Here is a 27,548-nt window from a genome sequence, read left to right as displayed (position 1 = left end):
AGGCTGTTAAGAGTGTGCTGAGTAATTAAATTAATTGTCATAATAAACCTGGAAACTCAAGGTTTATGTGGGAACGTTGCACCCTAGAGGCAACAAGCACTTACTGCAAAATCATTTTATAATACAGACTGTTGTTCTGTGCTTTTCTGGCAGCTGAGGAAGAAATTGGAGTGATTCTTGCTACTATAATTTAGCTAATTTAGAATTTGGTTCAGCTAGGGAAGAAAAACATCTGTGGTTCTATTGTGGCCAAAAATCGTTTGCAGTCATCACAGGTTCTTCTGCCTTAGCACGTCGCTAAAGTTCACCAGACATTCACAAAAGCCCTGATTGGAAAAAAACAAATTATCAATAGTTTTGTTTTTAGTAGTTTAGTTTTTTCCGTAATGATCTCAAGAAAGATTTGCAAGTTTTAGCTTTTTAGCTTTTTTGTAATTAGTAAGGAATAAACAGACTGCTTGTGTGTCTGTGAGCGATGCTGTGTTGCATGTTGTTTGACTGCAGGTGGTTTAGTGTCTGTTATAGAAGGAACTGAGGTTTTGCTCAGTGTTTGTGTGTGATGGCTGTACATGCACACTGAGGGTCAGCTATATGGTCACTGTGGGCTCTTCACATTGGCCTGCTGAGTTTGCTTGTCCCTTTGTCACATCTGAGCTGATGCTACCATCAGCAGAAAAACACACACACACACACACACACACAGACATTTGTGACTCCCCTCACTCACATTCTGACCAGAGCAGAGCCACTTTGATCAGGAATGTGCTCACAAAAAGAATTTTACTGTGATATTATTTGCAATTTGTCTACGTGTATCTTGCTCTCTGTGTTGTAGAAGAAATCAAGGAAATCCTGGGCACACACACACACACACACACACACACACACACACATAGAGAGACAGAGAGTCTGGGCAATGTGCTGACCTCAGTAAGCCATTCCTAAATGTTTATTGTTCAATGCAGTTAGAGGAGAGAGGACGGGATACACTCAACTTTCTGTTTTGTTTGATGTATCTTTGCTTCCTTTAATCACACAATGAAGAGCACTTTAAAATAAACTATTAATTCAGATGTTCAGAATAATTTAAATAAGTGGTAAAATGCTTCAGAATAAAAAAAGAATACATCGAGGACAGTGGAGATAATTCAAATGGGAGGAACAAAAGAGCCTGGTACAGCTCAATCAAATGTATTAACAGCCTGACTCCCATAACACTATTTTAATCATCTATGCACATCGCTACCTGCCAATTACAGCCTCAGTGTTGCTAGTGCTGCCAAAGAAGCCTTTCAGTCAGTCCCACTTCCCCTTCACTGTTGCTTTTATTCACTCATAGGTTTTTCAAAAATAGCAACAGGTGCTTTCATTTACAAGTCCCAAAGTAAAAACCAGACAGATGCATCACCACAGCTCCACTTGGCGTCACCCAGAGGGTGACTCGGTTTTAGGTAGAAGACTGCTGCCATTTGCAAGTGACTCTACAGATTTGTTCCTCTACAGCCTCCATGGATTACAGCATTTTTAAAATCAATGAAGCAGCCTGATTAGATTTCCAACATGGCCACCCTCCTCCTACTGTATTTCAAATCCTGTGTTGATATCATTGATCCAATTTGTCTAATCACCATCACACTTGGTATTCAAGTTTCAGGAAATGAGATTACTAAAATGCATTTCAAATGAGCACAGCACAGAGTGGAGACACTGGACAATTAGTTGGGGGCACTGAGACAAACAGACAAAGTTTTTCTGTCTAAAGTAACATCAAATATAAACTGATAAAAACATATTTGAAAATGAAATAAAACCTCACCTGATACAAACACCACTGTACTACACAATAAAAGGCAGGAAAACAACATATATAACATAAAATATTTTTAGTTTTGACTAGTTAATTTTATTTTTCTGGATAGTGGCCCCTTGAGCACCTGCACTTCTCATTATGCCAATGAATTTTTGAAACAAATGTCATGCAAATGTTTCTACTAAATGAGAAATGGCTTTAGGAGTAACTTTTAAGTAACACATTTTCTCATTTATTAATTCTTGTGCCTTGATATTTTTTTCCAACATATAGACTTCCTACAGAGGCGTAGTAACACAGTATAGCTGTTTGCCCTCTTTGTGTTTGCATGAATCATTGTATGTCTGTGTGTTAACCCCTCTGTGGCTCACACAGCAAAACAATGGAGTCCAAAGCAAACTGCTGACATGAGTCCAGGCGTGGCTGCCCCCTGGCCCCTAACACCCATGGGTGTATATATACCGTTATACACACCATCTCTGCAGACCAATCACTGGACACCTGCGACACACAGCTCACCAGTTTGGGTAGGTCAAATTAGTTAAAGTAGTTAATACAGTACAGTTTCCCAACCTATGGACATGATGAAGTCTGGGCCTCTGATTCAATTTATGAAATAACACTGGGGAGATCAGAGAGAAGACAGAGCAGCATTTTTGTTACTTGTACTGGAAGTAAGAGTCATTTAAAATCAGCATGTTAAGACCAATCAAGTAAAAGAAACAGGAGGGTTGAGGTTATAGGTTGATATTATACTGTAGTATCATAGGAGCAACCTGGGAGTTAACTGTGCAACACAGGGAACAGTGAGTAAACAGTAGGTGTTTATTTGTGTGAAAGTAAGACGGTGCTTTAATTGACTGTGTGTTTCCCTGCAGGAACCGCTGCAAAAAAGGACAAAATGGCTCTGACAAACCCCATGCCCATGGGTCCTTGGAAGGTAAGCATTACATGATTAGGCACATATATGTGCAATTGCATCTTTCGAATCATTTCAAAGCTTCACTGTAAGGGTGTCCTGTTTACGTTTTACAGATCACTGTGTACGATCAGGAGTACTTCCAGGGCAGGCGTATGGAGTTCACTGCCAGCTGCCAGAACATCATGGAGTGTGGGATGGAGAACATCCGCTCCCTGAAGGTCGAGTGTGGAGCGTATGTATCAAAAACTAAATGGGATTCTGTAGGGCTTAAAGAGTCAGCTGAATTTACACTTTCCTTGGTTCCTGACCTTATTTGTTTTAACTTTCTGTGTACAGCTGGGTGGGCTACGAGCACTCCAGCTTCTGCGGTCAGCAGTTTGTTCTGGAGAAGGGCGACTACCCTCGTTTTGAGGCCTACAGCGGCAGCAACTCCTACCGCATTGAGAGGATGATCTCCTTCAGGCCCATCTGCTGTGCTGTAGGTTTAACATACAACACAGACACTGTCCTTAGCTCACTTTACGTGGAGCTTCATAACAAGCTCCTTTCTCCTCCTTTGTTCAGAACCATAAGGAGTCCCGCATGACCATCTTCGAGCTGGAGAATATGATGGGTCGTCAGTTCGAGCTGTGTGATGACTACCCATCTCTACAGGCCATGGGCTGGATGAACAAAGAGGTTGGATCCATACACATTCAGAGTGGAGCGTAAGTGTTGAGCAAAATGAGCAACAGCTACAAACTGAATGAAAATGCTGCACAAGAATCTGCAGTGAGAACTTTCAGCTACTTACATCAATATTTTCAACTGTGTTGATTATTGAAATGTTCCTCTGAAGATTAAATACAATGTTCTTGTTTATTTCTTTAGCTTTGTGTGCTACCAGTACCCTGGCTACCGTGGCCACCAGTACATCATGGAGTGTGACTGTCACGGGGGAGAGTTCAAGTGTTATCGTGAGTTTGGCTCCCACGCTCAGACTCCCCAGATTCAGTCCATCAGGAGGATCCAGCACTGAGAAGGGAGTGTTTCCTTTGCACCTCTTTATCTCCTCCTCCTTCTCTTCTCTTCCTCCCCCTGCATCTTCTCTTCCTCTCCCCCAACCTCCACCTCCCCAGCTCCATTGGTCCAACTAGTCAAAGCAGGATCCTGGGCTGGACTTCAGGTTCTAACTGGCATCAGTTGTTCACAGCACTTTTTGTATTTTAAACACAAAAGAAAGGAAACTTAAGAAAGACAGAAAATAGGAGTGACAGAATTGAGAAAAAAAGTTCAGGCCTCATCTGCAGAGGTTCCATGCAGAGTTGTGAAAACACCTCAAAGTGTTTGTGGTCTTCTACATCCACACAACAACCAGTTTTGCTGTTACTGTGATATCCATGACTGCCTCTGTTCAAGACTGAATAAAAAGAAGCAAAGAAACTATATTTACATGTACCTCAGTCACACGTGTCTTTTCTTTCTCCGATTAGCAGAATATTAATCAACAAGGGAAACATGAACTTATTAGGTGAAACTTTATTGTATGGATGATCTCTGGGACGAATGTGTAAATCTGCAGAGATGAGTTGAATGGAAACAACTGAAAATTAAATAAAAACAGATGTGTAACTGTCTGACATTAGCTCCAAATATATTGTGTCAGAGAGACAGCACAGTAGCTGAGTGGTTAGCACTGTTACCTCACAGCAAGAAGGTTCCTGGTTTGAAACCCAGAATGGCCCTTTCTGTGTGGAGTTTGCATGTGCTTGTGTGGGTTTTCTCCAGGTACTCTGGTTTCCTCCCACAGTCCAAAAACATGTATGTCCGGTTGATTAGTGACTCTAAATTGCCCATAGGAGTGAGTGTGAGTGTGTGAGGTTGTTTGTCTCTATGTGGCCCTGTGATGGACTGGTGACCTGTCCAGGGTGTACCCCTGCCTTTCACCCAAACAGATAGTAAGTGGGTGTAGATGATGGATGGATGTTGTGTACTGTAAATTTTATTCCATATAATAAACTCACAAAGCAAAACTCTCCATTTGTTCCACCTGCAGTGTCTTCTATTGCTATTTCACAAAACAATATTTTATTCTACAATCTAACAACTAGGATTACTTTAGAAATTAGGATTAAATACAAAAATATATGGTCATTTTATTAATTACGACAATACAAATGTTAATAAGATAATACACATTAAAAGTTCAATATTAAAAGTTCAATAATTACTAAATTAATTGGTAATTATTTTTATATTCGATTAACCTTTAGGTATTTGACTAGTATGTTATGTTTGGGGCTTTTCAAATGGAGTAATTAAATAATTTTTGTAATATATGATTCTAAATTTTATATATTTGAGTTCGGCGTTGTTTGGAAAATTGTAATAGACAGTTATTTATTATTTACAAGAAGGACACGAGCATAAATTGGCTCTGACCATTACCTACTGTCACCAATAGGGGTCGCTGTGAATTAAATGAGAATTGCGACAGTTGTTTCTTCTTGGCGGCTGCTGATGACTTGTCAACAACAAACATGGCTTCCAGTAGCAACTATTGGGAAGGTAAGTTATGTTACAGCATCTAAAACAAAACTGGAGCTTTAATGTACGTTTTTGTTGTTCCTCGCCGATTCCGGTCAGTCACATTGTGACATATTTTATATTACGTTAGGTTGAATAAACTTTGTTTCAGCTGGGAGGAGAAATCTTTACCCGTGTCCGAGCTAAACTGTTAGCCTGCTAGCCTTTAACGTCGAAGTTGTAATGGTCACAGCTGCACAGACAGGTGTTATAATTTGTCTCCCAGATGAAATTAATGTCAGACTGTGTAACCTAACTGGTTTGGCCCTTGGCTGTTTGCTGGGAAAGTGGGAACAAAGCAGTTCATATAGTCTGTGCATAGACGCATGATAAAATAATACAAGATAATGGATTAATCCAGACTGATTGACCCACAGAGAGGTGTTTAGAGCTTTCACAATGTTTGGAAATCGACACTATTATTAAAGAAATGACAGCCTTCTGTGACTACAACAATGTGGTCCAGTTTGTCTAGTTTCTTGTCTTGTTTGCCATCTCAAAAACAGTGTCAACCTGAAATCATTGATCAATCTGTTGTTCTTATGTGACAAATCAAATAAGAATATTTGTTTCCTTTTTCTGTCTGTTCGCTCAGATTTGCGTAAGCAAGCCAGACAGCTGGAGAATGAGCTGGACCTGAAGCTGGTCTCCTTCAGTAAGCTCTGCACCAACTACAGCAGCAGCAGCAACTGGGACCAGCGGACCAGAGACAGCAGGTGGGCAGCCCACTCCTCGCTTCACTTTAAAAGATAGATGTACTCTGGACTTTTTATTAACAATTGAAAGTTTATTTTTGGCTTGTAGTTGGGAAATGGAATATAATATAATAATATCATTTAGAACTTGGTTTTGAAATTTCAGCTTTTCTTGTGTGCTGCATTAGTATGTACACTGAATTTTCTTTTGTTTTTGTCTCATTTTTGAGATTTCACTATATTTTTACTTTAGCTTTTTTATAGTTAGAATGAAAACAAAACCTTTCTTGACTGTAGCATATGTTCCTTTTTATTCTTAAATCAGGTCAGACTCTGTTGGCTCCTCTCAGGACAATGTTCTCGTGGCCATGACTACTGAACTGGAGCAGCTTTTGGCAAGTGTAAGTCAGAGATCACACAATTGGTTACTAACATCCATAACTGAAGGTATTTTAGGGTTTTCATCAGTAGTCACTGTTGAAGCTGCAAGCCCAAGTGAAGAATTATAATTTTTCCATTTATTCATATTCTACTTGTGTGTTTTCAAATCACTTATTCCCTAAAAACATTGTTGTTGTTTATTTTATTCTATTTTTGGGACTACTTGATGTCGTTTTTATCCTTCTTTTTCAGCTTACAGCAGTGAATGACAAAATGGCAGAATACACAAACACTCCTGGGGCTTCATCACATAACGCAGCGCTGATGCACACCTTACAGAGACACAGAGACATCTTACAGGTGTATAGAGTTTCTTCATTTCTTCACCTTCTTTTTTTTACTTTGTTGTGATGAAAAATGTTTCAGCTCCACATGTAAGTCATTTCAAGAATTTTGAAAAAGAAGAAACATTTGTGAAATTGTAATAAGTTATGGCTTTGTGAATTCTCATCTGTCAGTATCATCATGTTTTGCTGACAAGTCAATGATGTTTTATCCTGTAGGACTACACTCATGAGTTCCACAAAACCAAAAGCAACTTTTTCAGCCTTCGAGAGCGAGAGGACCTGCTGGGCTCGGTTCATAGAGACATTGAGTAAGAACTTTCATACATCTCAACAATATAAAAATATGCAACATAATTCTCTAGTGTGTTTCTCACCTTACCATGACGTTTTGACAGAGTTGTGCATGATGCTTATTTAAATGTCTGTATCCAAAAAGAAAAGTGAAAGATTATCGAGCAGTTCAACAAACAACCAAACTTTTACTAGTGTAATTTCAGCAGGTTGCAGATTGTCAGTGTAATTAGTGATTTTATTGATTAATCTCTCAATAATTTTCTTAATTAATTAATCAGTTCCTGTTTAATGTTTGTGCTAAAAATTTGGAAAATGTTTATAATGTGTTTCTAAACATTTGAAAAGCTGGGACAATTGAGTTTTAACATTTTTGCTCATAAATTGACAAACTGTTAATTGATTATTCAAGTAGTAGATCTCTTTTTTTTGGCTCATCAGTCCATTGTGTCACAGATAAATGCCATGCAGGCGTTGTATGAGCCTCTGGTAATTAAAAAAGATGTTTAGATACTAGAAATTATGCTGTTTCTCTTGAGTGGTACTACAGTATAAGTCATTTAACATTTTTTTAATCTTCCTCTCTGAAGTCTGGAGTTTTATGTTTGCATTATGTTGGCAAAGTCTATCTTACTGTAACTCCTTCCATTTCTGTTTTTAATCTGTACGTTCCTCTGTATCTTACATTTTCTTCTGTCCTTCCTTTCCCATTTTCCCTTCTCTCCATCTCCATCACCTGTGTGGAACCAGTAGGAGGCAGAAATGTCCAGTCTGCTGCTGAATTTCCACACCCTTTAATAGCCTCTATTCTTTCTATCATGTTTCATCTGCTAATAAGAGGCACCTCCTCTTACTAGCCTGCCCACCTCTGTGTCTCTGTCTTTCTGTATCGCTGTCTTTCTCTGGGGATATCTTTCCTAAGTGCCTTCTACAGTAAATCAAACCACAAGGCTTTCATTCGGCCAAAGCTGCGGGAGAGTGGTTACATCTGGCCTGGCTGATACATCAGTGGAGGAGAGAGAGAGAGAGCAACCGAGTCAGACAGACACACACACAGATAGAGAGGCGACATTGTCCACAGTTGATGTTGACTGATTATAAAAATGATGAAAGTGACTTCTAATTATTACTCCACAGATGAGAGGTGTGGAGAAAAACAATGAAGGGAAAGGGGCAACGGAGGAGATAATGAATGATAAATTGAGGATCAGTCCAAATAGGGAGGGGCTGGTGTAAATATGAAATGAAGGACAGAGTTGTGGGTTAAGCAGAGCTAATCACTTAAAAGCCTTAACTCAGGAAGTACATAATCAGCATCCAGGCATCAGTTAATAGCAGGGAGTGAAATATCTTTTTCAGATTGAAGCAAAAACTTGTTTTTGAAGGCAACAACTTCTGTTAGCCAGCTGAAAGGTGCTTAAACTCAAAGGGTGGAGGGTACTCTAAATTTTCAAGACTATTTTTTTCTTGTTATTATGTAAGCTTAGGATGTTTTTCACATTACAGTAAGAAAACCTAAGTGGAACTCTAGAGTTGTCATTTGAATGAAAATATCAATTGATTGAATTAGTTATGATTTTACAAAAATTGGCACTTTTTGTAAAATATGAATATAAGATATTTAACAACTTTAAAATGTGTGGATCAGCCCTTTACACGTTTTTTACATTTAGTTTTGTCATTTGGAGTCTATGCCTTAATAAATGCACCTTCACAGATGCATTAGCATGGCTATAGTAGTATGAATTGGTAAAGACTAGTTTGACTCTGACCATTGTTGCATAATATGCCTCTCATCCCAGAGTTCCTGTCTTTATCTGTATGTTCTCTACTAAAAAAAAGTCAAAATATGACAAAAGGTGTTTTCCTTTGGTGTTTTCTGTTACTACTTGTCAATAAAGTTCCACATTATTTGATTTTTCTGCCCTGTCTTCTTGCTCAGGTCCTACAAGAGCAGCTCAGGGGTGAATAACAGAAGGACTGAGCTTTTCCTGAAGGAACATGAACATCTGCGAAAGTAAGAGATTTCTTTAAAAACTATAAACATGTTTCATATGAAAGTTTTTAAGGAAGATGTTACGTGTGACCGAGTGGATTGTGTGGTGTGAAACATGACACTTGGCACTTTCCTCTAACTGCATTCAAATCAAGATGTCGACACAAAAGTTATTTTCTTTTTTGGCCCCCAGAATCCTTTTAGATATCTTGTCTATATTGGGTCTGATCTGAAACTTACATTTACCTAAATGTTGATTAAATATGTATCTGACATATTTAGCATTATAGACCCCAGGTTTTGTAAACATGCACAGGACAGTAAAGACAGGATTTTGATCGATTAAAATAAGCCCAGATGAGACTGATGCTGAAGTTTGAAGAGTGGGACATCCCTAATTTTTTAGACGTCTTAGGGTGTTCCCCAATTACCTTTTTAGATCCTTCCTCAGATTTACGCTGAGGAGGCTCCTTGGAGGAGCTCTAACTGAGAATGGACAAGTGCTTCCTTTGTGGAAGTGCAGCTTGACACACCCCTTTATTGGAAATCACTTTATGATTAGATGCTGCACATTAAGGATTGACCAGCCGGGAGTTAAAATAGACTGTCTTTATAATGTAATGCAATACATGAAAATGATTTATTATGCAAACATGCCTCATGTATATACATATTCATTAAGTGTTGTTTTCTATTCTGATAACCATTTACCTAAATTACAATTTTATGTAATGAAATGAAATTAATATAATAACTCTGTAGTGGAAAGCCCCAGGGTTCAGTAGTATTGTCTAGAGACCTCAGTAATTACCATGTACCGTGTTTTATTAAACCTGAGCAATTAATGGAAAATGTGCAGGTATTACTGAAGTCTACAGAATAATGTGGCGCTAAACATAATTAACTAGTAATCCACTGTATCACCTTGTAAAATTCACTTCACCATGGACATTTAGAAATGTTAAATTTGTTTAACACACTACTGGTTCATATTTGTATTTCTACTACTAAAAGAACACAAACTTAATAAAATCACAAAAAAACAAACTGAAAACTTGGAAAGTGCTGATGCTTTTCACACTGAAGAAAACAGATTCCTGAAGAGCAACAATAAAAATTAAATGCTGTGCTGTGTGAGGACCTGAGAGCCAGTTTATAGTGTACTTATTTCATGTTTTTACTCATGTACCATCTGGGATGTGGAAAAGGAGGAGGGTAGAAAAGGAGACAAGGGAGGGGAGATTGCAGACCCTGGAGCAGCAACTAATGACTGCTATGTGTATATGGAGAGTGTTATATGCGTATGCTTATGTAAGAATATTTCTGTTCAGTATTATAAATGCATATTTGGACATGTTCTGATACATTCAGCCTGCCCTATTGTAGTGATACAATGTAAATTTAATCACAAAAGAGAAATGTATTTATGATTGATTGACGTTAAATTAAGCAGAAATATCACCAATACGCCACCTCAGCCTTTAATACAGTTTACAAACTTGATGCAAAACTGCATCAGTCTTCTTTGTGAAATTTAATAAGGACAGTAGGAAGGAAGTAAAGAAAGAGAGAAATAGGAACATGTGCAGAAGCAAGAAGCTGCCCAGCTTGTGGACTGTGCTAGAGAAAACGCAGGACAGCAGTAGATAAATAGTGGACGGATAGATGGAGGAAGTATAAAGCACAGTATTGATTTTTGGTCTCCAGTGGAGTCTGCCAGGATGCACACTGCTGCCCTTACATGCTCTGCTCAGCCCTGGACTGAACGCTTCATTTTTCTGTCACTTATTGAAGCAGCTAATGGCAGCTGACGTAAACCTCAAGCTCGGGGTCGTCCTCGTTGGTTCTGCACCAAAAAAACAAACAGCAAGGATCTGGTTACCATCCTGAAACTTTAGCTGTGGATCCACTTTATGTGTTGAGAGCTGTAGTATTATAGAGATTAACTGACTTCGGCTTCAGCTGCATTGGATTTGACAAATCAGCATCTGACTTAGCCAAAATCCTCCATTATCCAGCACTTTGTTCTCGCTCACAGGATTCACAGGAAGTGCTGTTTTATGATAATAGACCCAAAGAGATATGTGGTTTCTTGGCCTGGGCTTTCCCTGTGTAATGTAGGGCTATTTCAAGACTCTTAAACCAGGAGAAATATACATTATAGAGAATCTTTGACATTGTTTTTTCAGGTGCTTTGAATTTTCTCTTTTTTCTGTTTCATGTTCACAGCTCAAACAACCTTATTGACAGTGCAATAAGGTAGTCAACGCACACACACACACCATAATTAAGCAGCATGTTCTGATCTATTGAAACAGGCTGTCAAACCTGCACTACTCTTTGACTGCTTAGTTCAAACATTAAAATTATTATAATGTGATGCTGTGACGACCGCTGTATTCCTCATCTCCCTCGTGGTTTCTCTCCCTCCAGTATCGCCATGGCTACCAAAGAGAACATCACATTTCAGCGTGGGATGCTGAAGTCCATTCAAACCAGGGTCACAACTTTGGCTAGTATCCTTAAATCACTGTAACGGTTTCTCTTCCATCCCTCTTCACCTCATCGTCTTTACGTTAATTGAAATTTCAGTTTTGTATGTACAGTATTAGCTCAGATTTGTTTCGGTTGTGCAGAACTAGCACAGTACAGCCTTACAGTGAAAGTCTGTGTGAGAGTAGACTACAGCATTAGGCTCCATTTATTATCTTTCCTAGCTGTGGTAGGACGCCCGCTGATGTATTCTGCCTACTGCTTTCTGTCTCTTACTGCTAGGAAAGGAAACCCACCTTGGATCTTGATTATTTTCCTTCACCACATCGCTCAGATCGTTTCCCTGCCATCAACAGTCTCATACAGAAAATCAATTTGCGCAAGAGGCGGGACTCTTTAATTCTAGGTGGGGTGATTGGCATCTGCACCATACTCCTGTTGCTCTACACTTTTCACTGATCCATTGCTCAATTCACTATTTTATGTTTCTCCTATTGTAATTTAATATCCTTAAAACAATTTAAATAATTGAAGTATTTTATTTTAAAAGACAACTATATAATTAAAAATGTCTTAATTTTGAGTAAAAAAAAAAAAACTCTGTCTGGAGAGTTTGTTTTCTGAATTCTGAGAATATTCCCATCTGGGAATTTATATATTGCTGCTTATGTCTTGTAATTTTAACTCTTAAATATGATTTGAAATACAGTTTTATTGGGAATGTGTACTGTTAATGAAACGCTTTTTTATATAGAACATTTCGTGCCTAATAAAAATAACGGTGAGCTCGCTTTTAAGTTTGTCATGCTCATTCAGGTTTATTTCAGACATGCAGATCTATGGCACAGTAAACCATTCGTACAGTATAAATGTATAAACATCAACATCAGAGTGCCAAGAACAGTGCATACAGGGAGAACAACCCCATTCATATCTTGCAGTATACTGTAAACGTAATGAGGTGTAGAGATCCAGGCAGTTCATTAGAGTCTGAACAGGAATCGGTTCAGTTTATCAGAGTAGCACGCAAAGCAAGATATCACTATCACTGCAGTAGGGTATTGTTGAGAAACGTACAGGAGTTTTAAATGTGATGTAAACAGTGTATGAAATGAGCTTATACAACTTCCCACAGCCACAAAAATCCTGTGCTGAACAGAAAGAAGAGTCAGTCTGTACCTTGTTGCAAATGTTAAAAGAAACAGGGTCGGCGGTGGCTGCGTTACAGACTAGAGGTGCACTGATGCCTGTTGTTTTTATCTGAACACAAACTGAGTCTATGTGTCAGGTAGGAATCTTTGTTTTGTTTGTTTTTGGTGATTTTTATCATCTTCTTTAGTCTGTAGGACATTTCATCTAATGATGCCATGTGATTGTGTTGTTTTTTTTATTTCCAAAATTGAAAATGTAGTGCCATCCAATTGTCTGTGTCAGGCACACGTGTACTTCAGTGCACCGCTAGTTTGCACTATGAGTAGTTACACTTTCTCCACAGAATGTGCAGTCTGATGATCTGACACAATCACTGTGTGCAGCCTTCATTTTTCTTCCTTTGTTCCTGAGTTTGTGGGTTGGTTATTGAACATGAGTGTTGCCAGAAAAAGAGAATCAGCCTGCGACTTCTTTCCTTTTTCCTTCTTTGTCCTTCGTAGCAGAAAAAGCAATAAGTTGTACATGAGTCTCTTCGGCTTGTTTTCAACTCAGACTTTGTGCTTTTTCATCTTCGTAATGACGTCCCTCCTCTCTCTTCTGTGCAAATTTAAGATCAGATGAAGTTAAAGGAGACTCCCTCCTGCCCACTGTTCACTGCTGGGTCTCTGAGAAACGGAGAAAGGAGAAATTTAGTTTCACAGCTTTACATTGAGCTTTAGAGTTAGTTTCGTTTTGTCTTTCTTCCATACCTATTGTGAACACTATGAAGATGATGACAGCCACACCCAGCAGCATTGCCAGACAGCTGAGCACCATAGACAGGCGCCCATACTTCCTTGCTCCTTCAATATCTCCTGTATGGAGAACAGACCTTGACTAAAGGGAAAGAAGGGGAAACAAACGTGTTCAGCAATGAATTATTTAAATCCAGTGCAGCAGCAAAACACCTGTAGTGTTTGAAAAGACTATACTTCCTACTGTACTGGAAGGCATCCAAACACCTGAAGCGCGCACAGATGATAGTCTAATAATAATGTGCACTGTGAATACAACACTCACCACGTTTGCGTACCACAAGGCGCATATGTTGAGCGGCACGGCCGGACAGAAACAGGACAGCACGGCGAGCCAGAGATAAGTCGAGGGTAAGGACCCGGGTGGCACCGGAGAGGGCAGCGGTCCCAGGCTCTGCCGGGACGAGGATCTAGGTGGGGTCGTCAGCTCTCCGACGGAACCTGATTTTAGCGGTGATCTGTGCCCGTTCTGGTCCGCGTCCAGGGACCGGGCGCTCCCTCTGATGTTGAGGGAGAAGGAGTCGGACGATTTGATGTTGGTCTGCCCGGTGGGCTCAGTTGTCGCTTTGCTCAGAAGCTTTTCCGTGTCCTGGAAGTCGGTGAGATTTGAAACTTCCCTGTCGCCCAGGGTGTTTTTCCCAAAAGCAGCATCCGTGTTGATAGCCATCACTGAAATAAAGGAAATCTTCAAGTTTAATTTTCTGTGGGACCGAACCGCTTTCGTACGGATAGAGACGCAGAAGAACCTTCCTTCAGATGTTCTCCATTGGGGGTCATCAGATTAAATATTATGAATTCAGTGAGCCTAATACCTTCAAGGCAACCTATTTAATTAAGCAGTCTAACTCCATCAAAATTTCTTATTGATGAGCGAGTTGTTATTGATGTCTGAGTCCCTCTCGCGTTTAGTTGGCGGTGAGTGTCCGGACGCCCGCCTTCCCTTTTACCCCCCCTCCCCTCCCCTCCTATTATGTAGTGAGGAATTACCGCATCCTTACATCTTCACTGCACATCCCTAGTGTGTGAGGCCTACTTACGCACCAGGCAAGGCGTGTGACAAGGCAAAAACAACAATTAAACCTCTTGAACTGAGCGGTGCGTAAAAATTCCGCATTTACGCGCGGAGGCAGCAGCTGGATCCGTGCGAAGGACACCGCGCAGGGTGTGTGAGGCAGGCTGGTAGAGAAGGAGTAAGGTGGACAGTATGTTCCACACGCCTTCAGTACATGCACTCCCTGCTGACTCAAGTCCCACTGTCATATTACAATGTTTAACAGAAACCATATTATCTCTCGAGTTCAGACTACGAGGTGGTGTAACAAACTTTTCTCGACCCTGTTGCTTTTCCTCCCTGTTTATAAAGATATTCCAGAAATCAGCACAATAAATGGTTAATTGACATTTTGCTCCTCCTTTTCTATATCTGGTTATGACTTTCTCTGTAGGTTGTACTTGCATTATACAGTATAGTGTATATAATTGTATGCATCATTTTGTAACCAGTATCTGAAGCTGTCAAATTATAGTGGAGTAAAAGCTGTACCATTTCCATTTTTATTGTTCTAGAGAGGGAATAGAAATACAAGTACTTCAAATGTGTACTCTAGTTGCCCACTTAAGTAAATATCCTTAGTTACAATCCAATACAATAATCTGAAGCTTCATCGTAGATTAACTGTGCAACAGTGCATAAGGTTGTTAAAATTAGATCCACCTTTCCAATAACATAACACTCATTAGGACATTTTGCATTTTGCTTGTACTGAAATATAATTCAATCTGAAAACTTATTACAACTACGCCCGTGAGAGACTTGACAAGTTGTATTTGTCCAATTTTGCAGTTTATCTACTACAAGGTAAATTTGAATCTCTTTAACTATTACACATTAATGATTTAATCATCTGAGTTTTGTTTTTGATTGTTGCCAGATTTGTTAAATCAAGGTTAATATTAGAATAAAATGGCTTTCTATGAAAATTAACTTAACACTGAACTTCATGCAGTGACATGTAATTATTATCTAATAAAGAACAAGTACATTAAAATGCTACCTTAATATCATTAGGCACTATATCTCCTATACTTTTAACATATAGATTTAATAAGTGTCATTTGTTGTGATTAAATTCCTACCAACTCAAAATTAATACAATGTTCATCTACATGAGGTTCCAATAATCTCCCTCACTGTCCTGCAGTGAAACCTACGTCCTGTTTTAACTAGAGATTACCACGCCATCAAGTGGGGAATTTCAGAAACTGCATTGAGAGCCTGGAGTTATTGGTCGAATAGTGCAGCAACAAAGAAGAAAGTTCTTATTGGTGAGTAAAAAAAAAAAAAGTAATATCCATCCATATTCTGTACCCGCTTTTTCCTGAAAGCCAGGGTCACAGGGATCAGCTGGAGCTTATCCCAGGTCATCCCTGTGACCCTGAAAGCCAGGGTCACAGGGATCAGCTGGAGCTTATCCCAGGTCTCTTTGGGTGAAAGGCAGGGGGACACCCTGGACAGGTCACCAGTCCATCACAGGGCCACATAGAGACAAACAACCTCACACACTCACACTCACTCCTATGGGCAATTTAGAGTCACCAATCAACCTGACATACATGTTTTTGGACTGTGGGAGGAAACCGGAGTACCCGGAGTAAACCCACGCAAGCACAGGGAGAACATGTAAACTCCACACAGAAAGGCCGGGTTGCGAACCCACTAGGCAACAGTGCTAACCACTCAGCCACCATGCTGCCCCAAAAAGTAATATTATTTACTTATTATTATTATTTACTTATATATTTCAAACACCCACAGCTCAAATTTCTAAAGAAAAGTTTAACTGCACTGAGGGATGAGGTCAGACTTAAATCAGGATAATCACTTTAAAAGTACATGATTAGTCATCTTGTATAAACTGACTTCACAAAACTGGAATCTTAAATGTTTCCCCTTTTCAATGATAATTCATATTAATGTGCTTAAAGCTAAAAAGAAGAGCCATTTCTTCTGAGGACATGTCTGATGTCAAGTCGCAAGTCACCTAAGTGCAACTTGAGTCCAAGTCCCCATCTTCGCTTTACTGGAATAAACCGATTTTTCCAACCTGCTACTGAATCCAAAGAAATACGCTCAGACGCACAACTGTCAATATTGGCCAGTTAGATTCATTTCTTTTTATTCAGTGAATTATCTCAGCACCTCCGACAGTTTGATAATTTTGTGTTGTGTGAAATGTTATAGTTTGTGAAGCAAGAAGCTGGTAACACTTTCAGCCCCTGAAAAGCAGAAATTAGGCGCCCCCTTTTTTCTCCCTTTGGTTTAAATGTAACAACAATCTTAGTGGATGTATGCAGTCCTGACTAAATGTCGGCTTGGTGACTTGTTAATGTGGTGATTAGCCTGCCGGAGAACAAAGACCATGAAATTATTGTGTTCCTGGCACCATTAAACATGGACAGTTTTACATTTAAAGAGCATCTGAATTTACAGATCTTTCTTGTCTCCCTTTAAATGGATCACCAGAGACTTAGATAGTGAAGAAGATGATGTTATCCCACATTTGTTGTGCATGCTCATATGCATTTATTGCCAGTGGTGCAGTTTATTTTACAACAATAAACATTAGGTCTGAGAAAACATTTTGTACTTTATTATAAAAAAGAACACATAGTACACAAAATAGTGAATTTCAGACCTAGTTAATATCAGGGAGAGAATTTAATTCCATATCATTTTCATAATATTAGTATAAAATATGATGGAAAACCAGTATAAGATGATAATGTCTACAGTTACATTCCAAGTGAATTAATTTATTTACATTTATATCATATGTACAGCAGTACATAATAATTCCCCAATAGTATTAATTTATCATTACATGATCTGGATAAGCAGTGGACGGGCAGATTGATTAACCAAACACAAAATATTATTTATTTTTTAAAGGTTCAATGTTTAATATTTAGAGCAGTCTATTAGCAGAAAGAGAATATAGTGTTCATAAATATGTTGGGTTTTTGTAATCACAGGGAAATATCAAACTACTCATTTTCTTAATCTTAGAATGAACCTTAGGGGAGTGGGTCTCAGCCATGTTGCACCACCATGTTTCTACAGTAGCCTAGAATGGAAAATCTAAACACTGGCTCTAGACAGGGAATCACATTTTGTTCTAAAGGTGACAGCCACTGTACTCTCCATTGCACCTGACTGAGATGTAATAGGCGGTCAGAAGGTGCATTCTGTAATCTCACCACTAGATGTCGCTAAATGTTTCACATGTTACACATTGCACCTTTAAGAAATATTGGAATGAATCAATATATTTGACCTAATTTCAGGAATGAAATTACTTTCCAGCAATTTTTGCTAAAAATGACACAAAAACATTTTATACTTACATTCATACCTCTAGTAAATGTGAAAAACTATTCAAAACCTAAGGACATTCAATCTAAGGTTTTTTTCTGGCTTTAAGGTCTGCAGATAGTCTGTATGTGCAGGTTTCTATAAGAAAACAACACATCTCCACAAAAAAGACTGTTGACATTATTGCTGAAAGCAAAATATGATTGTGATTAACACAGGAATATAAACAATGACCTAACAGGTTATTAAACACATTATTAATGGGCAGTCTGACTTCTGAGCGTATGAAACATCACCTTCCTCAGTCCTTTTCCCACCACCCTCCCGTCCACTTCCTCTTCTCTTGTCATCCGGGGCAGGGCTGACCAGAGCAGTTCTTCAGCTGGCAGCTTTAGCATGTGTACAGGAACATAAAGCTTGCCAGTGAAGAACTGCTGTGTGTCAGCCATTTGGGGCCAGGGGTGAGGGGTGCTGGGAGACAGCCAGCGAGGATGAGGGTTTGAAACAGCCTGGAGTGGCAGACAGCCCAGTTTAAGGCACAAACAGTGATTCCTTCTCGACCCTTTATCTTCTTCAGGTGTACATATTCCTGCAGAAAGAGAAGATGAGATTGTTTAACTTCCCTTCTAAACTCCCTGCTCCAGTAGCGTGGGTGTGAGGTGGCCTGTAGCCAGTCACACATGAGCAAAGTAAGTGGGTGCAGTCGAGCCAGTGAGTGCGATCAGCTGCGAGTAAGTGGGTGAAATGAGCTGATATGTAAGAATGACTGGGGAGATGCACAAAAGATCATGCGTCAGATTACCCGGGGGAATGCATGCATCAGCAGCTCAGCTCTGCATGTTACACAGCGCCAGCTAGACATTCTTAGATATTCTCTTAGTTTTGATGCTCAAAATCACAGACTGGCCTCTGGAAAAACACTCTCCATTTTTTTTTTTTTGGTCAGTTACCGTGGTTACAAAGCATGAGCGAGAGGCAATGAAGAGGAGTAGAGAGTCTCTACATGAAAGCAGAGATCCAGGAATCCTTTCAGAAGTCCCGAGTTTGTTTTTAAAGTCGACTGTAAGTTATAAAGTGAAAGGGAATGTTTCTAGACGTACTTTATGTAAGTCATAGTTTTCCACAAATGTCCACATAATGTGACTGAAATATATCAACACCTATTAGGTACACACATTTATACCCCCTGCAGAATGAACTGTAATTACATTTATTACCCCTTAACTCTCCTCCAGTGCTGTTGTTAAACATCCATTACTTTATGGTCAAAAACCTGCACAACTATTGACATTCCCATCAACATTAACTGGATTTTGTGCCATACCAATTAGCAAATGTTAGCATGCTAAGTACAGCCTAGCAGCTGCAAGCATGGCTGCAGATTTCTGAACTATTTTTCCTCTTTTTTTCTTTTCATATTTTGTTCTGGGATTGTTTGTGTCTGACTGTTAATCATAGTGTTTATGAAAACACATAACTCTTTTCTGGCACTCCAACACTTGGGCTGCCAACCCAAAGATAGTGTTTGGGCCTGAAGTGGAAATAAAAATAGCAGTTCCCTGTTCACTGCATATGAAACTAAATATACAACATTCACAATGGGGTTAAACATACTGAAGGTTTTACCACAGTCTAATGCATGTAAAACAGGTCTGGGCTTTTCTTGTCTTCAAAGAATGTAATCTTGTGGTGATCTTGAGATATTGAGGACACGCTCCACTTGTCTGGCTGACAATGAGAAACACATGCTGTACATTCCTGCAGAAAGGAGACTGCACACAGCAGGGGAGGGTGGGTCACAATCAACAAGCCCTATTAAAATTTTATAGACACCGCCACAGGGAGAAATCATTTTGTCTTGCACTTAGTTTGGATTTAACTTCAGCATCATCCTGAGAACGTCAGTCATTTCCATTTAGCCATAAAACTGAGCATTAACGTGGAAAGTACGCAGGTAGTACATGGAAAAGCACTAATGTGAATTTCTTCCTCCTAACAAATTTATCTACATGACACATATCAGTCTTTCTTTTTTTTTTAGGTAGGTGAGTCATGGTGCAGAGGCCCTGGCAGCCTGTTCTGACTTGTGACTGAGGTGGTTTTTTAACGCACTAAAAGAAGTCTGACATAGCTGCTCCAGGATCAACATGTTTCCTAATCAAATCACAGTGTCACAAGTCTCTAAAATCAAGTCTTGATTTTTTCTTTTAATTAATGACTCATGTAACTTGATTTTTGGACTACAAAATGGCGATTATTCATCCCAGTGCAAGTTGCAGTTACATCCTTGCTGAGCAGGATTTTCATCTCCCCTCTCTTGAAGGAGTCTGACCTCAGAGCCAAGGCTTGTTAGCCAAATGCGCCGGCCCCTCGACTGGCTCAGCTCTAAATCTCTAGTATTTGACATTTTTCCTGTGTTTTTATGTAAACAGTTTAGTTTATTTATTTTTATTTCAAATGAAACATTCATTACCTGGTGGTGTGATGCTGCTTTGTGACGCTTTCACGCCCAGTACATACTAACACTATATGAATAAAATATGTATTACTATGATATATATATATAGGCCTCAATTATATACATATTCATATTCATAATCCAACAACTAATAAATGATCTACTTAAAAATGATAAATTATCCACTAAAGCGTCCAGTCATTTTTAAACTCCTACTTTTATAATGCTGATCTATGTGGGAAATGCTTTTTAAGCTGCAGTACCAGAGTTGGTCACATGTTTTGACTTGATTGTAATGGAGCTGAAGTAGAGTCACCAACATTATTCTAGTTCATTCTGAGAGGAACACGAATGTGTGCAGCTAATTTCAAGGCAATACATCAAATAATTGTTCAGACCCCCCCCCCCAACTAAGAGTTTGTTCCAATCCAAAGAGAAGCTGGGACACTTTACAGGGTGAAATGTAAATGAAGTCCTGGTATTATCAGAGTAATTAGGATTCATCCTCTGTGGATCAACACGCCCCCAGAACTACAGATTCATGAGACACCAGATACTGCCAGCTACTTTGTATTCGTCTGTGTGAACAGAGGGAGGAGGACATACTGTACAAGTCCTCAGGCCACACACCGGACCAGTAACATAACTGTTGACTAAGACTGTCACAACCTCAAACTAAGGCTGAATTAGTTATTTGTTTCATAGCGTGCCACTCCCTCCACAAACAGTGACTCTGTATCTTTACATTAACAATGACAGGCAGTGTTGAGCCCCCGACTCGTGCCGTGCCACTCTTTCCCATGTCTCTTCTTATTTTTTGTCTTTCCTGATGTGTCTGTCCTCTCCACCCTCTCTCACTCAGATCAGACTGTCCTGCATTCCTGACATTCCAGCTGCATATGTTAGAAATTCCACCCGGCTGCTGTGGGATCGCACGGTCTCGTCCACTCTTTCTTTTTCATCCCTCAATCCTTTAGCCATCCCTTCTTTACTTGTCTACATCTGGTCTGCACCGGAGGAAGCAAGTGAAGTGGACGTGGCTTTGCTGTCACCTCACCTCACCTCCGCTTCTTCCTCGTTCTGCACCTCCAACCTCTCCCTTTCTTTCTGTGTCCAGTGAGGGAGTCACAGAGAGCCACATGACACCCAGTGTGCAAGGCCTTGAGACAGGCTTTTATAGATGGGGCAGCAGCATGAAAACAGATAACACTCAGTCCAATACATTAGAAACTGAGCTTATCTGGGACCTGTGAGCGTACATTCTCAGCCACAGCAGGGAGGATAAGAAAGAGGAAGAACAGGCAGGATGTGCGTGTCAGGGAGAAATAGGAATGGCGGTGTGTAAACAGGAGGGTGTGAATGAACCATGCACAAAGCAAGCAGGCATTATTGACATTTTAATTCTTGAGGAGGTTGTTTTATTGAGCCTGAGCTGCGAAGGTGAGAAAGAGAAAAGGGTGTAACATGAGGAATGGGTCAGACACACGCCCCACTACGCTGCAAGCCCACTCATTTGGCCTTTTCATGTTTGAGGCCATGCTCCTCTGTGACAATATCATAAGGTGATGATATAAGGGACCACAGTCTTATGGTGGGTTTTAATCATACGGCCAGCAGCAATGAAAATAAGTGAAGAATGGGAGAATAATCATATGCATTGAGTTGCAAATGTGCACATTGCTGCTGCAGCTCTGTGGATGGAAACACACAATAATTAAATGTTATGTGTCTTATTACATAAATCAATTCAGGTACATTCCTTCTCATTCCCCTGTGGGTGTGGTCCAGTTGGACGGTGTTTACTGCCCCAGATTGTAGTCTGTTATACATACTGGTCATTTTGGACTGGGAATGGGGACAAAGACAGGGAAAGGGTGGTGGCTTTGGCAGCACTCTGATCATGGTGCAGAGGGCCTCTTCTTGTGCTCCACTGCTGGCTGACTGCTGGGCTTTAGAGGCTATCTGACTTTAACCCTGAGTTCACTGTAGATCGATGCTGCAGGTTGCTGTATTTGCTAAGATGAAAAGCTGAATGCCACTCTGAATTCATGGCATCCTAGGAGATGGTAATTTGCCGTTTGAGGCCTGTACGCTTGTCCTCAGGCAGTTTGTGCCATTTTGTTTGAAAGGACTGGATTTTCTTTTCCCTAAACGAACCTACATAACACATTCCTTCTTGCCCCATCTTCCTTTGACAAGGCACGCAATAGGAATGAAGGGTGTAACCCAAGTTGAGCAAGATGGCTTCACTTCTGCAAATGTAGGCAGTAAAGCAGCACGGCAAGGTTGCTTATTTTACTTGGATGCAGGGCAAACACATGTAGACAAGAAAGGCAGTGTTTTAATTGACACCCTGCCGTTGCCATGCGATCCTCATTGACAGGGCGGCTTATGTCACACTCCAGGTTGCAACGGCACGAATGCAGCTCATGACACAGCCTACTGCGCATTCCTACCGGCACACTGAACTCTGGCAGTACAATTATGTAAGACAAGCTCCATCGCTGTAACGTAAACTACAGTAAGCTTTCCCCCCACCAGCCATTTAGCCCTACTTACACACAATTTCACTCTACTTTTAAAATGTTTTGCAGATGTGTGAAAGACTGTAAAGAACTATTTATGAGGTGAAGAGACTTGAGTTTCCAAAGCTGGACATAAATGTCTAAATACTTTGTTACATTTACATTTAAACATTTACAGTTAAATACTTGTGTTCATAAACACATCTTTCATTCGTAGAATATTTCTTCTCTGCCAGGTGATGGCTGGTGTCACTGCATTTCTGTGAAATGACTGGGCCTCAGTTATCTTCCTGATTTCCACCTACCCGTACTTGAGCACAGGCTTTTTCCTTCAGCTGTTATGAACTCAGCAAATTTTAAGAGGATTTAATTGCTGACACCTTTTGACACGTTTGGATTACAGAAATTAAGAACTCAACATCTTGCTACAGCCTTTAAGTCCTACACCGCTAACAAATGACTAAATGAAACCTCTCAAGGCCTGAGATTTCCTTCTAAATGTGCGTCAGTCTGTAATGTGCTGTTAAAAACAGTCGTGTAAATCTTTTACTGTGCTGTCTCTGTGCCTTTGGTGGCCTTTCTGTTTAATTCTGACATATTTCTGACTTTTTAGTCCATTTCATGCAAACATTCAGCTGCTCTCAGCCTTTTAAAAAAAATCACTGCATGTACAAATAGTCCATGTAACAATTTTATAAAGCCTCTATTCACAGTTTCACTGTCAATCATTTAAATGTTGATTAAATGTCTGCAGGAGCAGGGAGGTTGTGGTGGGGTGACCGTAAATCCTCTCAGCTCCTGTGTCAGTGGGCCTGGACGAGGACACACAGCCAGGCCTGAAGCCAGGACTCCTATAACATCAAATCTATACCCCTGAGAATCTGACCAGGCCGAGTTGTGCAGAAAGCAGTAAGCTGTCTTAACACAAATCAGACACCAGAGGTTCATTTTACCTGAGCTCAGTCGTGGTAAGGACGGTTTCCCAGTTGCCGTTTCCACGCAAACTGGGTCATCAAGGCGCCACAGGCTAAGTCAGACTGACAGGAAGAGGAATTTAACCAGCAGAAACACACACACAGCCTCACAGACACTAAGTGATCGCCCCACCTTGACCAACGACCGGGTTGCTCCTGCGTGGCCAACCCGTCTGAACCGTCCAGCGGAGTTCAAGCTGCCTCGCCCACCGCTCGGCGGAGTCCTGGTCCTTCATCAGGGTGTGTCGGTGTCTCTTTTTTGGCTTTGGACGTCCACGATAAAAGCCCAGTTATGTATGTGGCGCTGAGCCTACTTTTTAACGCTGAGAGCAGCGCAGGACTTCAGCCCCTTTTACACAACTCCTGCTCGACTCCCCTCTCTCTCTCTCTCTCTCTCTCTCTCTCTCTCTCTCTCTCACACACACCCAAGTCAGACACACACCCGGCTTCCCACTCCGATCAGCTGGCAACGTAATGACGTAGTCAGCCACGAGAAACGTACGTCAGAACCTGCACGGATCTGACGTGCGCACGCAACAATCTGCTGGCAAGACCTCCGCGGACGTGCGCGTAAACACGCACACATATGCAAACAAATGACCGCATTAAAGCGCTTAAGACGCGTTATCGTGTAAAATTAATCAGTTAATCGCAGGTGATTAATCGCGTTAACGGGGATTATGGGTTATTTGTCTGGGGGCTACGCGTAAACGTGTACGCGCGTTAACGCACATGCGTGTAAACGTGCACGGTAAAGCTTCAGTGCCACTTGCTGATAATACAGTGGTCAAGCCTTTTTTAGGCGTATGGTGCAGTGTTACCACAGCAACATGACAAAACAAAAACATCACCGGGACTATGTTCAAAACAAACAAGCAAATGGTCAAATGACATAACAGAAATATTAAGTTATATAAGTCACATAAAGTAGTAAGAAATCAACACACGTCCAGCATTAAACTCATGTTACAGTGGTTTCCACAGTGCTGCCCAGGATATAAGATCATATGGAACAACTACACCTACTATATATCTGTTTCATTACTACTGGGTACTACTAATGATGAGTGAGGTATTATGGGAACCACTGTGAAGACCTAAGAAATAACTTTGCCACTGAGCTCCTCCTAAATCACATGTAAATGAGTTGCTTCCTTCTGTAGCTGTTTTAACACACTATAAATAGCCAGGCAGCAAAGATCACTGGGCACCAGGTTAACATGTTTATGATAACCAGCAGCACTGACAAAGTAAAAGAGCAGTAACACATTGTAGAAACAAATCTCAAAAAGGAAGTAAAACAATGACTACTATGCATTTTGCCAAAGAAGATTAAAAAAAAAAAAACTTAATTATTGCAAAACACATTAATACAACCTGCTGAGTCAAGTCTGCCACTGTTAGTCAGTGGGTTCATTTTCAACTGCAGCCCTTTAAAATTTATAGCTGACAGTAGGTGATTTGAAGACAATGCAGAGCAACAGGGAACACCAAAAACAGTCCAAAAACACAGCAACAACATCCACATTTCATGAGCAAAGGCAAGAGAACACAGCAAAACAGTTAATAAGAAGAAATAAAATACAATAACAATAAAGTTCTTGGTAAAACATTAAAACATGTAGTTACAGTAAAATGGTCATATGAGACATTAACACATAAACCAGGCAGCCCCGTGTTGTGAGACTGTAAAAGATGCACGTCCCTCAAAACTCCACCAGACTTCCTATTCTTTTATTGCATTTAGATTTTTTTGACATGTACAACTGCCAAACCACTGTGGTGAGCGGAAACTGAAAATGTAGGCTTCAAACCTCTCTTGAGAAAAAAAGAACTAACTAGCAGGAAAAGAAAACAAGCGCACAAGGCACCAGACCCCAAGTAAAAACCAAGGTCACTGCCTGGCAAATGGTTTGGCATCAACTGGCATCAGCTTAAAGTGACAGAAGTTTTCTTTCAATGTCTTTATAGAATAAATGACCTTCTTTTGCAAATGAAAAGCAGATTTTCCTACATATGAAAAACACCTCTTATGTTAGCTTAAGTTAGCTAATAATAGCTAAGCTGTGCATGCTTAATTGATGTTATAATGTTTGTTTATAGATTTATTTTATTATCACAAAAGTAAAACAAGATTATTAAAATGTATTCGGCTAATTAGAAACACATCACATTAACTGCAGCAATGCAATACAGCAATGATGTTTACTAACATTAACATACGAGTGTATTTAACTGTGCAATAATGCATTTTATTGCTTATTAACTGTTATTGTGTTATTTATTCTTTTTACATAACATACTCTCACTTTATAGTGTGTCATATCTCAGTAGGTTATCTTGAGGCTCTAAAGTTTTGGTTATTTCATTTATCATTTTTGTGTCTACATGTTACATATCTAAAAATGAATGTCTACTTAATTTTAGCAGTTCATTTCAGCCCAGGGACAGTGAACAGATTAATCTAAATATGTCCCGAAAACTGTGCAGCCTAAATGCAAATCCACATGGGACGTCTCAGGGAGAATAAAACTCATCAGCATTTAAAAGGTTCGGGATGAGTTTGCTGACAATGCAAATGTTACGGATTTGGTTTAAACCTGCACCTAATTGTACAAACATTGTGTTGTGTTAAGACAGCATTAAGATTCTGCAAATGGCCTCCAGAGACATCAGGTCTGATGCAGGCAGACACTAACCCGGTGAGGACTGTGGGGCCTGTCCCTCCCTCCTGGGCTTGTCACTCTGCAGGTTTAAGGCTGCTGCAGTTTGAGGAGCTGTGTCCTCGCTGTCACCTGACACAGTGAGCACACGCTGCAGATCCACACAAGGCCGAATGTGCTGTCTCATTCCCATATCTTCTCCTTTCTCTGGCTGCTTACAGAATATATGACTAAAGGCAGGCTTATTGTGAATATGATTCAGCAGAACCCAACACTGATTATGGCCTTGGTAAATGATTTTCTTCATTATGAATTGTTGCACATTGACCTCCTACTGCACAGATATGATGCTTTTCTGTAGAAAAGCTAATCACTCCTAAATTTTCCAGTGTGGGATGTTAACATTATCATTAGTAATCAGGTTAGATGATGTAAAAAAAAAAAACCATAACACTAATGCTAAAGGCAGTGTTATTTAGGATCAGTATTAAAACCAGAAAAGACAAATCATTGTTTCACTCACTATGCTATTTGGTTTGAGGAACTTATTGCCTCACAGTCATGTGCCTTTTATTGTTTTCATGTAGCCTGCTGTGAACATATTTGGGAATATTTTGTTACTGCATGAGCTCACTACTCTAATGTCTGGTGGTTGTTTGGTTATATATCATTGACTATTCCTGGAGTAAATCAGCCCAAAGTATAAACATATTACTTTTCCTATTTAACACAAACTTTATCATGTAAGATGACACAGCTGCTCTCTGAAAACTCTGTGTCCTACCTGCTTTACATATCTGCAGTGACTTTGGCACGTTGGCTGAACTTGTTGAGCCGTTGTTGAAAGCAGATGCCAATGCACTTACTGCAATTCAAGATAAACAGATGGAGAAACGCGTGAGTCACATCTTCCCCTACCATCGTTCGTGACTCGCAGGCTCATCAGAACAAGACATGAGCAGGGCCATGGTTCTCAGCTCATAAAAACTCAAGCAATCACATGACCAAGTAAAGGAAACGGTGAATTGTGGGTCAGAGGTTGTGTGAAAATATACAGCTAGCTCTTGATGTTACATGAGCTTTGTGTTTGCCACTATTGTCCACGAATCA

General features: G+C 40.1%; 3 protein-coding genes and 1 long non-coding RNA gene across 4 annotated transcripts; 2 read left to right on the top strand and 2 right to left on the bottom strand.

Moving 5' to 3' along the window:
* The first annotated feature begins 2,711 nt into the window (after positions 1-2,711).
* cryba1b (crystallin, beta A1b) lies at positions 2,712-3,750 on the top strand. The gene is made up of 5 exons (XM_026328639.1): positions 2,712-2,750; positions 2,846-2,964; positions 3,069-3,210; positions 3,297-3,439; positions 3,603-3,750. The coding sequence occupies exons 1-5, from the start codon at positions 2,712-2,714 to the stop codon at positions 3,748-3,750; spliced, it is 591 nt and encodes a 196-aa protein (XP_026184424.1).
* Positions 3,751-5,213: 1,463 nt separating this feature from the next.
* LOC113143494 (Golgi SNAP receptor complex member 1-like) lies at positions 5,214-12,297 on the top strand. Its single transcript, XM_026329145.1, has 9 exons — positions 5,214-5,279; positions 5,893-6,013; positions 6,318-6,393; positions 6,626-6,733; positions 6,937-7,028; positions 8,954-9,028; positions 11,237-11,266; positions 11,441-11,523; positions 11,835-12,297. Exons 1-9 carry the CDS (start codon positions 5,252-5,254, stop codon positions 11,957-11,959), a joined length of 738 nt encoding a protein of 245 aa, XP_026184930.1. The 5' UTR covers positions 5,214-5,251; the 3' UTR covers positions 11,960-12,297.
* A 15-nt stretch (positions 12,298-12,312) lies between these two features.
* Positions 12,313-14,618, bottom strand: trarg1b (trafficking regulator of GLUT4 (SLC2A4) 1b). The gene is made up of 3 exons (XM_026329146.2): positions 13,712-14,618; positions 13,402-13,528; positions 12,313-13,317 (listed from the first exon to the last, which is right to left on the bottom strand). Exons 1-3 carry the CDS (start codon positions 14,111-14,113, stop codon positions 13,304-13,306), a joined length of 543 nt encoding a protein of 180 aa, XP_026184931.1. The 5' UTR covers positions 14,114-14,618; the 3' UTR covers positions 12,313-13,303.
* A 2,455-nt stretch (positions 14,619-17,073) lies between these two features.
* Positions 17,074-24,192, bottom strand: LOC113142694 (uncharacterized). Its single transcript, XR_003296978.1, has 2 exons — positions 23,909-24,192; positions 17,074-18,407 (listed from the first exon to the last, which is right to left on the bottom strand). It is a non-coding gene; the product is annotated as an uncharacterized LOC113142694 (long non-coding RNA).
* Between the last annotated feature and the right edge of the window lie 3,356 nt (positions 24,193-27,548).

The sequence above is a fragment of the Mastacembelus armatus genome, chromosome 14 (assembly GCF_900324485.2).
Source record: "Mastacembelus armatus chromosome 14, fMasArm1.2, whole genome shotgun sequence".
Classification (NCBI taxonomy): Eukaryota; Metazoa; Chordata; class Actinopteri; order Synbranchiformes; family Mastacembelidae; genus Mastacembelus; species Mastacembelus armatus.
Note: the sequence above shows the minus strand (reverse complement) of the source record. Positions and strands in the feature narration are given on the sequence as shown.